Source organism: Octopus bimaculoides, chromosome 12 (assembly GCF_046866305.1).
Source record: "Octopus bimaculoides isolate indiv1 chromosome 12, ASM4686630v1, whole genome shotgun sequence".
Taxonomy (NCBI): domain Eukaryota; kingdom Metazoa; phylum Mollusca; class Cephalopoda; order Octopoda; family Octopodidae; genus Octopus; species Octopus bimaculoides.
Genome location: NC_142939.1, coordinates 62,493,026 through 62,508,943, shown reverse-complemented (window position 1 = coordinate 62,508,943; position 15,918 = coordinate 62,493,026). Strand labels below are relative to the sequence as shown.

The 15,918-nt window shown below is 36.7% G+C and overlaps 1 protein-coding gene across 2 annotated transcripts in view; it reads right to left on the bottom strand.

The window, feature by feature from the left end:
• Positions 1-15,918, bottom strand: part of LOC106873229 (uncharacterized) — a 57,559-nt gene that overhangs the window by 29,152 nt on the left and 12,489 nt on the right. For both annotated transcript variants that reach the window (XM_089361192.1, XM_014920501.3), the window contains exons 4-6: positions 11,967-12,169; positions 4,267-4,360; positions 2,615-2,844 (exon numbers count right to left, since the gene is read on the bottom strand). In XM_089361192.1, coding sequence (XP_089217318.1) covers positions 2,615-2,844; positions 4,267-4,360; positions 11,967-12,169 — 527 coding nt within the window. The remainder of the gene's footprint in view (positions 1-2,614; positions 2,845-4,266; positions 4,361-11,966; positions 12,170-15,918) is intronic.

The following is a 15,918-nucleotide window of genomic DNA, read 5'->3' as shown; positions in this document are numbered from 1 at the left end:
AAATTGCCGTCCTACCTTCTGCGAAAAGAGATTACCCTGCTATGTATAATCAAGGCAGCGCAAAAAGTTATTTTGCACAAGCATTTGTATAGACAATTAGACAGATGAAATTTACGTACACTTAATAATGTTACGCAAAACAGCCTTTAAACTTTCCCTATTAATTTCATCGTCTTTTGAATTATGAACATATTTACATCATAAGGGTTTTTTCGTTGTAAGGCTTTCTTTTTTAGTTGATTTTCACCTAGCAAGACTTATCATAGATGGCGTAATAAGTCACACCTGGACAACGTCAGGTTATACTGCTAGTAGTGGATAAAAGAGTGTTGGTCAACCATGGCTTAGATAAGCTAAAGAGAAACCTCAGTAGGCAATATAACTCAGAACACCTTTGAGCAAACAATCTTGGAGTGAACAGAATGGAGATCGTTGTTTCAAAATGGTGCAGGAGACTTTGTTTCAGCCAGCTTTAACAGGCTTAAGGGTATAAGACAAAGGAGTAAAACAGCTGCAAATATACCACCTGCACTGACTCATAATCTTCATGCTTGTAACAGCTGCAGGCTTCTTTAAAAATCGGTAGTGGAATTCAAATGTCACAAAGAATGTGTAGGTTGTTGGATTCTCAAATGTTGAAACTAATGGGAGGGTTCATCAGATATGTATACATGAAACTGTGTGGCCTAGTGGTTAGGGTGTTGCACTCACTATCATGAGATCAAGGTTTCAATTCATAGACCAGGTGATGCATATGTTCTTGAACAAAACACTTTATCTCACATTGCACTGTGATTTCTTGGATGTCTCACATGTGGCACAATGTGCTCGTATAAAGACAACATCAGGTTCATGGAGGGAGTGAGCTCATGTACAACACAATCATTTGATCACTATAAGCAGATTATCTGTGCAGATTGTTCTGGAAGAAATAAATTGCAGAACACTCATCTGTTGTCTATGACAGGAGAGTCAACTATATGTATGTATGTGTATGTCAGTGCATATGTATGTATGTACGTATGTATGCATGTATGTACATATGTATGTACATACATATGTACTAAAAAAAATTAGATAAATATATATATTTATAAAAAAAAGACTGGACAAGACTGTTGTAATATTCCAGTCTGCACCAGGAAATCCATATGTGAAACCAGCTATCTTGGTTGAAGGAACAATTGTGAAGGTAGTAGACAAGTTTGTCTACCTGGGCAGCACACTCAGCCGTTCTTGCTCCCTGGATGAGGAAATATGTTTCAGGTTGCAGAGAGCAACTAATTCCTTCCGGTCTCTTCAGTCTCGTGTCTGGTCCCAGCATGGCATCGCAAGGCAAACAAAAGTTGCTGTGTACTGTGCATGTGTACTGGCATCACTCCTCTACTCATGTGAGACATGGACTCTGTACAAACGTCAGGTATGGGTCCTTGAACGCTTTCATCAGAGATGTCTCAGGCACATTCTCAATGTTGGCTAGACCTAAAAAATTCCAGACACACAGGTCCTGAGGACAGCTGATATCTTGAGTATTGAGGAGATAGCGCACAAGCACTGGTTACGTTGGACTGGACACCTTATTAGAATGAAGAATAGCTGGATTCCTAAGCAGATGCTATATGGAGAACTTGTGAATGGAAGGAGACTCTGGCAGAAACCAAGGCTGCGATTTAAGGACCGTGTCAAGTCCTCATTAAAGGCCTGTGATATGCAGAACACTGACTGGATGGAGGAAGCAGGTTAAGGAGGGGATCGACACTTTTGAGAGAGCATGTATCCAGCATGAAGAACTTAAGCGAGCTGCGCGAAAGTGCACGGCTCATATAGTGAATGGGGAAAGCTTAATCTGCAATGTTTGCAGTCGTGTATGCTTGTCAAGAGCAGGGCTCATTAGCCACCAACAGAGCTGCAAAGGCAAAATATAAGTTAGTCCTAGAGCGCACAATGTTCCTGAAGGTCGGCAATGGTCATCCTTGGTCACGAGTGGATGGTCATCACATACATATGTATTTGAATATATGAACATACATACATACATATATACACATGTGTAGGTTAAATCCTAAACAAAGGACTGACCTTTAGTGACCAGCAAGGTTGAGTGCTTCCCATTAATCATCCAGAGTAGAGATGCAAACACAAAGGGATTTCAGGCTTGTCTGACAAGCAAGAAGCCAGTGGATTCAGCTTTGAATCACAGGCAAGGCCAAGCAAGGTCCCTACAAATGTAGATACATTTATAAACATATACACATGCATACGGACACGTGCACATGCACATGCACAAATACTCACTGATACACATATAAAATAACTCCAGTTAATGAGGGAAGCATCTTTGTAATAAGCCAACTTGCAAGAAATAGATGCCAAACCTTCTTTGAATAACACCCTACTGTCTTAGAAAGAAGGACTAACTGAATAAAAGTCTTGGATGAATGCATTTGGGAAAACATGATAGCCGTTCCTGGAATGTTTTTAACCTAAAGTTTTCTCAATCAAGGCTGACCAGGACATTAACAACAATAACAATAGCAACAATTACAATAAATAAGTAAACAAATAATTAAAATAAAAATGCTATCACAGAATTCAAGAAAGTAAAAATTCTTACTTTGGATATGTCAATAGAGTTCTTACTATCTGTAAAGGATACTTTAACCACATCAGAGCTTATATTTCTAATACTGGTAACAGCAGAGAATATGTGGAGATTAGTTAGCCTTTTGAATGTTAGATGGTGATAACCTTCACTGGCATGTACTTTAAAATGTGATTTGGTTATTTTTTTAATATTAGTTTGCTTGGAACTAGCCTGGGTTAGATCTATTCTCCACACAGAATCTAGAGAAGAAAGAGGTAAATTTTAAAAAGTAATAGAAGAGATGGTATAGTAGTTGTGGTATATTAACAAAAGAAATGTGCTGTAAAAAAATGGTGACTTAGTTGACATTTTGAAATCTGAGTAATTCCACAACAGAAGATGACTGATTTTCTTAACATTAACCTTTTTGTTACAATATTTCTGTTGGAAAATAATATCTTGGTTTCAATTAATTTTGAGATTAATGAAGAATTTATTAAATAACTTTGTTACTTTTAAGCTGATGTTTGGAATATAAGTCAACATGGAATTTTGATTAAAGGAATTCATTCAGATCACTTTAAAACAAAGAATTTTTATCATAGAACTTGGATTAGTTTCAGGCAGATTGCTATCAAAAGAATTAAGAAATAAAGAAATGGTAGTTGTAACATTTATAGTTAAATTATGTTTAATGAGTTGGTTAATTAATAAAAGAAAGAATTATCATCAACAATGTTTATTAATAACATTAAACATTTATAATATATAATGTACAATTTGTTGTTTGTACATTGTACATTTCATATGTTATATGAGAAATAATGAATAATGAACAATGAATAATGAATCTGTTAAAAGATGACAGCAAGAATATCTCATATAAATCAGAACATAGTTGTCAGTTACAATAAGAATAATTTCTTAAAGAGAAAGTTGAGAGAATATCTAAAGACACGAGGCATCTAGCTGTAACAAGAAAGGTCTATATAGAGAGCTCAGCTCCAAGATTTTTATAAACTCACTAAAGCATTTCAGAATAATCCATGATGCCTTTAGGTGCAAAAATAAAGATTTTCTTTTTATCTATCTCTTTCTCTCATAAACTGATGTCAATGATAACTGTTTGGAAAAATGTCAGTATGTGTTGCAATAGAGTTCAGGGATCTAACCAAAATTACACAGATCAGTATTACCAAATATAGTATTATTTTTCATCAGTAGTTTTTACTTTTAAACTTAAACTTTCCAGATTCAGATTTGAGAAAAGCTATCTGTGTGGCACCTTGGGCAAGTATCTTCTGGCTGAGCAAAAACTTGACAGATTTGGTAGACAGAATTTGAAAGAAACCTGTCGTGTGTGTGTGTGTGGAAAGGGTGCCTGTGTCTCCTTGTCTGGTTAATAGTTGTATATGAACACCACCATCATACAAGTGGTGTTTTTCATTTTAAATCTGATGTAAAAGGATTCATTTTCTATATCTGGTTTGGAATCTGGTGTTGGCGACTGCAAGATTTAACTCTTGATAGTAATATCAGTGCAACAGTGTAGGTCATTTAGAATTCACCTTGCTCTCTCCCCTTCTTAACAACAACATCTGGTAAATCTACAGAGGCAGCAAAGCAGAACTATTTCATAATTTCTAATAGAGTGAAGTAAGAAATATCTTTTATCAACTTACTATTTGTCAAGAAACATTCATGGTAAAAAGTACTTTTTTTAAGAACATAGATACAGGAGAATATGCTGGAAGTTTTCATATTCTTCAGCTTGACCTAAAGCAAAAGTAAAAGAAAAAACAACAAAATTGATAAGAGAGAGGAAGAGCTACAAACTTGTGACATAGAGGGCTACTGCGAGTTCCTTCAGGACAGTCTGCAGAGTGCCACAAACCAAATCTGTGGCTGGTGCAAAGTCCCATCCAGACCTAGGGTGATGTGGTGGTGGAACAATGCAGTAGACAAGGTCATTAGAGCAAAGAAACAGGCCTGGAAAGCCTGGAAGAGTGAGGTTAGCAGGAAACTGCATCAGACAACCAGAAGGGAAGCTAGAAGACAGATATATCAAGTCAGAGGAGAAGCAGAAAAGAAGTTTGCCTATGTTCAGTGATGTGAGGACCAAAGAACTGAAGTGTTTTGGATTGCAAGACAATATGTGAGAGAAAATCGTGATGTCATAGGAGAGAAATGTGTCCACATGAATGATGGTGCACTTGCATTTAATGATTCTGCAAAGAAAGAGGCCTGAAAATGCCATTATGAAAGACTGCTGAATGTGGAGAGTGAATGGGAGGAGTGTCTGCTAAATGTTGATCCAATTCAGGTACCAGCTACCTGATTTGACAGTTACTTGGTGGATAAATCAATTAAGGATATGAAAGCAGGGAAAGCCTCCAAACCACCAGGAACTGGCTGCTGAAATGCTTAAAATATCTGGTGGTGTCGATCGTGATCTAGTCACACATATTGTAAATTAGGTGGTTCATGAAGGAGTCATACCCAATGACTGGTGTAACAGAACCATAGTCAACTTCTACAAAGGTAAATGTGATGCCTTAGATAGAAATAATTAGTGGTATCAAATTGTTGGATCAGGTGATGAAAGTTATGGAGAGAGTCATAGCCTAACTAATTAGGGAAAGAGTTATCTATCTTAATATATAAAGCTGAAGTTGTGTGTCTGTGTGAAGCCTTTTTAAAAGTTTATAGAAATCCACATTTTCCACTTTTTCGTTAAAATTTTTACATCAATGGAATTTTTTCGATCTGAACTTTCCAGTGCAGTAATTAGATTTTTAAAATTCCGTTTACTTTGTGTGATTTAAGGGAGATTTGGCTGTTGTTTCTAGCAACTTTTATATTTCTTCCCTTCTACCTGGGACAGCGTTCTTACACACGCGCTCAACAGAGAGAGAAAGTGATACGTACAACGTCATAGATTAAACTTTCTTCTCAGTATTCTTTACCTATTTTTCATAACATTGATACGTAAAAACACACACGACTACACATACGTAATCTGTGACAACAACATACACATTGCTCCCGTTCTCTATCTCCCCCTCTTCCTCTCTCGCTCTCGCAAACGTATACACGTGCAAGTAAACACAATCATTCACGTTCGTCAATGTGGCATAACTACAGAGTTGTACCCACCGACTTTGGAAGGTCATAACTTTCAGAAAAATGAATATTTTTTAATGAAATTTTCTATGCATATATTATTTATTATGTAGATTCCGAATATACAAAAATTTTCAGTGAAGGTGTTTTGGGAAGAGGGTGGGGGACAATTTTCGGAAATTCCAATTAAATTCCTCTTAACTTCCAGGAAAATAAATATTTTTTCGTGAAATTTTCTACAAATATACCTTGATGTATGTACATTTCGAGTATGTAGGAATTTTGAAGGAAACAACTGCAGGTTATTTTTGAGAAGTGTTCCCCACTCGGTGGTGTTTCGGAGCAAGTCGTCCATATTTGTTTAATTTTTCTCTATTATGTGCGTAAGTGCATCCATAGATTTCTAATGAAGTAATAGGCAGTGAAGAGAAGCCGTCATAAGAAAACTTTTAACTACCCTAGCCCTTTCTCCCCCTCTCCCTACCTCTTGCTCTCTCAAACGCATACACATGCAAGTACACAATCATTCAGTAAAATATAACTCTGTTCGTCGATATTTTGTAAATATACCACGATTTTCACTAGGGGGTTAGGGTTTTAGGGTCAGGGTTAGGGTTTTAGGGTTAGGGTTTAGGGTTAATGTTAGGGTTAGTGTTAGGATTAGGTTTACGATTAGGGTTGGGTAATCGTGCGGGTGTTAATCTGAAAAATTACAGATATGTGAAAAGTACCGACCCTCCCATCTATTATAACTTTTGTCGTTCTGTTTAATATATATACAGAGATTATGCCTCCAAAGAAGAGAGCTTGCTGGGGAAAGGAAGCAACCGGTTTAAAATGACATTCCAGAAGCTACTTTGAACATAATGCAAAATGGTGCATCAACATCTGCCCAATCTGAAAGAATTCTGGCAAAACTGTGTACCAACAGATCGCCAGCAATTGCTTCATCAGAAATTGCCGTCCTAGCTCCTGCGAAAAGGGATTACCCTGCAATGTATAATCAGGGCAGCGCAAAAAGTTGTTTTCACAAGCATTTTTATAGCCAATTAGACGGATGAAATTTACATACGCTTAATAATTTTATGCAAAACAGCCTTCAGACTTTCCCTATTAATTTCATCATCTTTTGAATTATGAACATATTTACATCATAAGGATTTTTTTCATTGCAAGGCTTTCTTTTTTAGTTGATTTTCTCCTAGCAAGACTTATCGTAGATGGCGTAATAAGTCACACCGGGACAAGGTCGGGTTATAATGCTAGTGATGATATAAAAATATGAAAAATAAAAAAGATATTATATGGTTAATTATTCTGTATTGGGATCAAGTTATGACTAATATTATTAAGGAGACACTTAAAATAGTAAAAATGGTTTTTAAAAAGGACAATAGTTATTCAAATATAGTTTCCAATAAAATCATAAGACTGGCACTGAAGTAATTTTACATTTAGTAAAATGAAGTATTGAACCCCTAACTCCTGAATAAAATAATCACACAATTTTATTTCTAAAGCACTTGAATAGACTATATAAATAAAAAAAATAAATAAATAAAAAAAATAATGCAATAATTTAAATAAAATAAATATATGAATTAAATATTACTAAAATTATATAATAACAAATTATATACACTTCCCAATATAGGTAAATTTGAAAATAATAATAGAGAATAATTTAAAATTAAAACTATGTATAGTGTAATTACCCCCCTTGGTACTAATCACTTATAAATACCCATAGTTCCCTGCTATCTTCTTCCTCAAATCACATTGTGGCCCCTGGTGAAGACTCTCAAACTTAACACTAACATGCGTGTTCATATGTGAGGTGACATAGCATCAGCAGAATTTTCTAACACCCTCCTTGCACTCGGCGAAGGCAAAACTCCTATGCGACAAAAAGGGTAATGTTGCCCTCAATTCACTTTCTGGCATTGTTAATACGCCTTCTGATCTCACGGATGCAGTGTTCCCAGATCTCCAAGCAAATTATCAGAATATCGATTGGATTGGCCAAAGGGCTATTCTGGCCCCGAAGAATAAAACTGTTAACCATATTAATGATCAAATGCTAAAACTCATTCCTGAGGATTGCTATATATATAAGCCTGTCGATAGAACTCCTGACCCCGAGGACGTTATCAACTATTCAATAGAGGAACTAAATTCCTTTGAGCCCCCTATACTACCCCCACACATTCTGAAACTTAAACTTGGTGCCCCTATTATGCTCATTCGAAATTTGGTTCAACCAAAACAATGCAATGGGACACGTTTGATCGTTAAGTCCTTACCTCCCGATTTAATTGAGGCCACAATAATCACAGGGTGCGGTCGAGGCAACGTTGTGCTCATACCGAGGATGCATCTTTTCCCATCAGGAGCAGACCTACCTTTCACATTTCGGAGGTCCCAGTTTCCAGTCAGGCCATGCTTCGCAATGTCAATTAACAAAGCACAGGGGCAAATGCTGTCTGTCGCGGGAATATATTTGGGGGAGCCGTGTTTCTCTCATGGTCAGCTTTACATTGGATGCTCGCATGTGGGCAGCAAGAGTGATATTTTCGTGTTCGTTCCACAAGGAGAAACAAAAAACATTGTGTACAGGGAGGTTTTATAGGATTACTTCGCTTCCTAATATTATAACTTTTTCTAATTTTTAAAAAATGTTTGCCTTTTCGTCAGTAATTTCTATGTAGGTGTAGGTTAATATTCATTGCAGTGCACTTGACACTCCCAACCATCAGCTGTAAAAAGGCTGATTCTCACAGCGTTACAAAGCTTCATTATAAATCAGACCCTGCTAAAAAATCAGCTGTTCTTCCTCACCAACCCTCATTCGGCGGGCATCAAAGGACTATTGACACGTTACTATTACACTTCCGTACAGCTCTCAAACGGTCAACAATGCTTTTATGACAACATTTACATTTTTAGGTGGTTACCTGCAAATACTTCACACTTTACCAACACCTGGCCTCTGCTCAGCTCTATTTCCCTCCCTTTGTCAGCACAGCAGCCTCATCTTTTACATCCAACGTACATGAAACATCTCCCCCCTTCCATCTCCTCTCTCAACATTACAGTTTACATCAGGGCAACAGGATCGCAGCATAAAATTTGAAAACCAAGCAACATATCATTTTATACAACAACAAATGTAATCATAACGACAATCAATGAAACAAATGGATAAAAATAATAATCAAATAACAAGACTTCAAAAGTCGATAAAAATAAATACATACATCTTCTCTCTAACCATTATATTTTACATCATTACATTTTACATCAAATACAAAATATTCAAAAGTAACAGGTCATTTTACACAACATCTCCATGACAGAGGTGTTGTGATTCATCTATTCAGCACTACTACACTCTTGCCGGTCTGACATATGGTGAGTAGATGTTACTGTTGTATATTTTAAAACTTACCCGTATTTACTTACCCATGATTAATCCCCCTCTTTCCTTCATAGGGCAGCTGTTCTGTATTCACAGAGCATGAAGTTTTGTTACAGTACGTCCACTGTTGTTGGTGGAAGAGGAACACGCCATATTCACCTGCAAACGTTTTACACACCCTTCCAGGACTACCTGCCAAACTGTTACAATTGTGAGAACGATAACACAGCCTTTTCAGAGCTACCTCACATTCTATTATTACCCCTTCTTAGAGTGTTGCAATGCTCTTTGCAGGGCTTTCTATCCAGTTGCAAATCGATTGGCTGGGCGTTAACTTAATTCAATCTTTGCCTCAATAATCATAATTGAGTAGAATCATTAACAGTAATTTAAAGCAATTCAACCCTGAGCAACGCGGAGCACTTCTGCTAGTCATAGATGAAATGCAGTTTGATTTTGCACCAAGGAGAAGCACCACTGATGCTATATTTCTGATGAGGCAGCTGCAAGAGAAATACACAGACAAAGATAAACCTCTGTACTTGACCTTTGTTGACTTGGAGGAAGCCTTTGAGAGGGTGCCTTGATCCCTTATCTGGTGGTGAATGTGGAAATGAGTGGTTGATAAGAGCTATGTACAGGGGTACTACCAGTAAGGTGAGGGTTGGCAATGAGTACAGCAAAGTACTCCAGGCAATAACAAAGGAATTTAAAATAGGCTACCCCTGAGAGTACCTCTATGCTGATTACCTTGCTCTTATTGCTGAATCACTACCAGAAGTTCCAGGTATGGGGGCAAGGTCTCGAACCAAAGGGCCTTAGAGTTAACCTCGCAAAAATCAAAGTAATAATAAGTAAGAAGGCAGTCAAATCACAAATCCTTTCAGGTAGAAAGTCCTGCTCGATCTGTAGAAAAGGTGTAGGTAGAAACTATATAAGATGCACCCAATATAAGCTTTGGACATAGATGCTGTAATATAAGAAGATTAAGAGGGAAACTAACTTTTGTATGTGGAAGATGCACAGGTACAATAAATGTTGAAAATGTACAGAAAATAGACTCCATCAACTGTTAATGTGTAAGCTAGAGGTAGCAGATAGCTTCCATGATCTAATAGCTTCCATGATCTAATAGCTTCCATGATCTAGTACCATGTTAGTAGCGGTGGTGCATTCTCCGAGAGCATAACTGTGAGAATATGATTAGGCTGGGTAAAGTTCAGAGTGCTCCTACTTCTGCTGGTAACAAAGAGCCTCTCTCTCAGAGTGAAAGGCAGATTGTATGATGCCTGTGTGTGAACAGCTATGCTACATAGCAGTGAAACATGGGCTGCAACAACCAAAGACATGCATAAGCTTGAAAGAAATGAAATCAGTATGCTTCGCTGGATGTGCAATGTCAGTGTGCATGTTTGACAAAGTGTAAGCATCATGAGAAAAAAGTTAGGCATAAGAAGCATCAGATGTGGTGTGCAAGAGGGATGGCTGCACTGGTATGGTCATGTGATGCATATGGATGAGGACAACTGCGTAAAGAAGTGTTGAACTCTAACTATGGAGGGAACCTGTGGTAGAGGTAGACCAAGGAAGACATGGGATGAGGTGGTGAAGCACAACCTTTGAACTTTGGGCCTCACAGTGGCAATGACTTGTGACCAAGACCTTTAGTGATATACTGTGCTTGAGAAGACCTGTCAAGACAAGTGAAATTGTAGTCTTGGCTGATACTGATGTCATGTAACTGGAACACCTTTTGAGCATTGGACCTGACAGAGGCAAAGTGGATGAGTTTCATTCAAGCATTAGGCCTCACAGAAGCAAAGTGGCTGAGTTCCTTTCGAGTGTTGGGCTTCCCAGAGGCAATGATCAAGAACTTTGACATTATGTCATGGCAGATACTGGTGTCATGCAAATGGCCCCCATGCCCGTGGTAGGTAAAAGCACCCATTACACTCTCAGAGTAGTGGTGTTAGGAAGGGCATCCAGCTGTAGAAACCATGCCAAATCATATTGGAGTCTGGTGCAACCTTCCAGCTTACTAGCCCTGGTCAAACCATCTAACCCATGCCAGCATGGACAACAGATGCTAAATGACGATGGTCATGATGATGATGATGATGATGATAAAGGAATTATATTAATCCACAGATGATGGCAGCAAGGAGGGAGCCTGGTCTTGTCATCACAGCATATTCAACTTGAAAATATTATTCTATTCTAAATCATAAATTTATATAGTACTAAATGTTGAAACAGAAGTAGTGATGGAAACTGGTACCTACATTTCATCCATTTTATGCTCTGAGTTCAAATTCCACTGATGTCAACTTTGCCTTTCATCCTTTCAGGTTTGATGAAATAAGTAGCAGTAGAGCAATGGAGTTGATTTAATCGACTTAGCACCTCCCTTGAAATTACTGGCCTTGTGCCATTATGTGAAACCAATATTTCAACATGTTAACATAGCACAAACAGCATAATTAATGATGTTTTCTTTTGATCAAGTTTCTTTTGAAAAAGAAACAGATTTTAGGATTGAGAATGCAGAATTGAAAAAGTGCTTTGTTGTTATTCATTTTACTAAACAATAAAAAGGATAAATGGTAAACTTAGACCTGGCATGAAGTGAACACAGAAGAGTGAGCCAATCGTCCAAACCATCTGCTTTCTAAAAAAGAAATTATCAATATGCATCCGTGTGTTTTACTGAATTATGTATATGCATACATAAATGTAGTGTATTTCATTTACTCAAATCCAGAAACCCTGAAAACAAGTCTTGAAGTCAAGTGAACCAGTTATACTCCTTTCTAAATGAGAAAAAATAAAGGCTTTACTTACAACTGTGTCTGACCAAAATTTTCCTGGAGTCAACACATCTATTTTTGACTTTTTATTAATTTCCATTGGAAGGAAGAATGATTTATTTGATGTTCTAGAATTCGTTTCAAAATTAATTTTTTCACGATAATGCTTTATTTCAAAAGAATAGATATAATTGTCATTTATATCACTACGTATAACTTCAAGGTTCCATTGTGTCCCTAGAAAGTAATAGAAGGAAAATTGACATTAATGACAACAAAATTTCAAAATTAATTAATTTAAAAGGATAATTGTTTTATAAGGAGGGGGATTTAAAATGAAATTATTAAAATATGAGTGAAAACCATCTATTTTCTCGGCTCTTTCACCATAGATTTATTACAGTTCTTTTCATTTCAAAGTTATTTATTTATTTATATACCAAACCATGGAAGAAAAATCATTAAAACTTTGAATAGTCACACATATATACAAGGGGGTACCCAAAAGAAACTGGAATTTTACAATATTATTTTATTCACTTAGTTTTACATGTTTACAATTTTATTGCCTTCAAAGTATTCTCCATTTGAAGTAATGTATCAGTCCAGATGCATTTTCCACTGCAAATTCTGTTGGACCAGCTTTTGTTACCTGCGATGATCTTTGAAAAAAGATCCAGATCAGCATCCAATTTTTCTTACAGTTCACAACACACATTCAGTCCTGAATGCTTTTGATTCACAAATTTTGCTGCAACTCTTTTCATTTGCAACACCACACTCAAAATTTGTTAAACAGAAACTGAAAGAATGTGTGTGTGTATGTGTGCAGGTGTATATATATATATATATATATATATATATATATATATAGCTGAGTTTGTGAGTGTGTGTGTGTGTGTGTGTGTGTGTGTGTGTGTGTTGCATCTATAGAAATCCACACCTTACAAGATAGCAAGCTGGGAGTCGCACCAATGGATTCCTCATGGTCGAAAATGCTCAGAATCGGCTATTTATTATTTTTTTTATTGATTCCTAAGACGTAAATTTTTGTATTAAAAATAATTTTAAACCAAAACTTATAACAATTCTAAAGTTGGAGCATGAGTTAAGTCCCCTTCTAGCGAAGATGATCCTTCGCAAACGATGACCAATTATTTTGTAAACAATGTTACGAAACTGTTCAAGTTTTCCAATTATATATATACTATAGCCTCAGGCTGACCAAAATCTTGTGAGTGGATTTCGTACTTGGAAACTGAAAGAAGACTGTCGTATATATGTGTATATTTGTATATGTGTGTGCCTGTGTCTTGTGTTTGTACCCCCACCATTCCTTGACAACTGATGTTGTTGTGTTTACATTCCTGTAACTTAGCGGTTTGGTAAAAGACACTGACACAATGAGTACTAGACTTACAAAGAATAAATCTTCTGGTTGATTTCTTCGACCAACGATAGTGCTCCACCATGGCCGCAGTCACATGACTGAAACAAGTAAAGCAATAAAAATCTATGCCATTTTAATCCCGAGCAAGGCCGGGTATCTCTGCTAGTATATAATATATATACCTTGTAGATATTGTAGAACTAGCAAATTTGCTTGTTGAAAGATCAATGGCGAATTGTCACTTATTTGTTTATATATTGTGAACAGGGATGAATGACTGCCATCGGACAGGCAAATTTCCAGGACTGAGGAAGGATAAGACTCTGAAACCAGTTCTGGTCTACAGGTCTTTCCATGCTGGAGAGGAGTGGTTTGCTCCCTTACTCATGATATATCAGACACAAGTTGTGTGTTGTTAACCAGCTGGAAAAGATATTTTCCTGGGGTTAAAATGTAGTAATATAGTTCTGTATGGAACAGCCATGCTAAAGTGGCAACAAGAATTACTCTGTGTGTGTGTGTGTGTGTGTGTGTGTGTGTGTGTGTGTGTGTGTGTGTGTGTTGGGTCATCCCATAAATAATGTGTTTTCTTTTACACTTCTTTCATTTTTCAAAATTAAAATAAACAAAGTTCTTTTTTAGTCCAACATATATTCTCCTTCATTTTCTACAATGCTCTTTCATCTATCTGGTAGACTTACAAGGCGCCTCTTCCAAAATTCACTTGTCTGTGGGGAAAAATACTCCTCAAGTACTGTTCTGACCTCATCTACAGAATTCATATTTTTTCTGTCCAAATGATTTTGAAGACAGCGGAATAAATGATAATCGAATTGGGCAATATCCGGCGAATATGGTGGGTGGGGCATCGTTTCCCATTCAAACTGGAATGCCATCCTCACTGTATGTAACTGAACATTATCATGATGGAAGAACACCTTTCATTTTGAAACCAAAGATGGTTGTTTTACTTCTGGTGCTGACTTAAGCCACTCAAGCTGCTCACAGTAGATCTCCTTTGTTATCATTTGGTTTAGGTTTAAAAGTTCAAAGTGGACTAAACCTTTCATATCCCACCAAACAGATAACAACACCTTACATGTGTGAAGACCATCTTTACTTAGGGTGCCGGTGTTTCTCTTTTCCCTACCCACTGCCTTCGGCACTTGACATTTTTATAGAAAACCCATTTCTCATCGCCAGTCACTATTCGGTCCAATAGCAGTTCATTCTTGATATGTGACTGCAAGGAAGAGCACACATTCACTCTCCACATGTAATTAGACTCAGAAAGTTTGTGAGGAACCTGTTGGCCCAATTTACTGACTTTTCTGATGGCATGCAAGTGCCAATGAATGGTTTAACGACCAAATATAAGCTACTCTGCTAGTTCCTCAACAGATACAATGGGATTTTGTTCCACTGGGGTTTGCAGGACATCATCATTGAGCTCTACAGATCTTCCAGGATGAGGCTTGTCTTCTAGGCTGTAGTTTCTGGATCATAATTTCTGGAGCCACCATTGACACTAGCTTATGTTTATTGTCCAATCCCCATATACTGCATTAATATTCCTTGCCGTTTCTACTGCATTGTTGCCTTTATTGAACTCATAAAGCAAAATATGCCAAATATGCTCCTTTGTCACTTCCATTATAGCTTTGTAAAGATAACTGTTAAAATCAAACTGCACTCTTCAAAACTTGCACTAAGAATAAGGCCAAGGTAAAATTACTACTTGCTTTTATAGCAAGTTGGTACAGGTAGTTTATCCTGCCCCCACCCCCTCCAAATTTCAGCTCATGGAATTGAAAAAAAACACATTATTTATGGGATGACATAATATAATAGAATAAGAAATAGAAAGTCCTTGGTATTATATATTCAAAAAATTAAATAGAAATACTTTTTCTGATAATTTTTCCACTTTAATAATTAGATGTTTAGACATCTAATTATCAAAGTGGAAAATTGTCAGAATAGGCATTTCTATTCATTTTCCCAAATATATATATATATATATATGTATGTATGTATGTGTGTATGTATGTATGTATGTATGTATGTATGTATATAAAGAAAGTCAAACACATACACAAGACGTCTGTGTTGTTAGTTTGATGGGTGGCTGCATTTTATAGGCACAAAAGAATATAATCTCAATGGATTGTACCCGCATGTCAAAGGTCCAGCCTTGTCACACTTTGTGTCATGCTGAATCTTCTTGAGAACCCCGTTATAAGGGTAGACGTGTCTGTGGAATGCTCAGCTACATGCACGTTAATTTCACGAGCAGGCTGTTACATTGAGCAGATCATCTGGGACCCTCGTCGTCATAACTGATGGAGTGTCATCTCCATATATATATATATATATATATATATATATATATACTAGCTGAATAGCCTATCATTGTCAGGCAATTTTTACAATAGAATGTCTCATATAATTTTTTATTTATTCCATGTCAGATAAGCCTCTTGATCAGAACAGATTTGTGCAAATTTTTGCAAAAAAACTTCATTGAGGATTTTTTTCCTTTTTAAATTATTTACATGTCTGTTCAACCATTTCACATAACTTTATTCATTAAAAT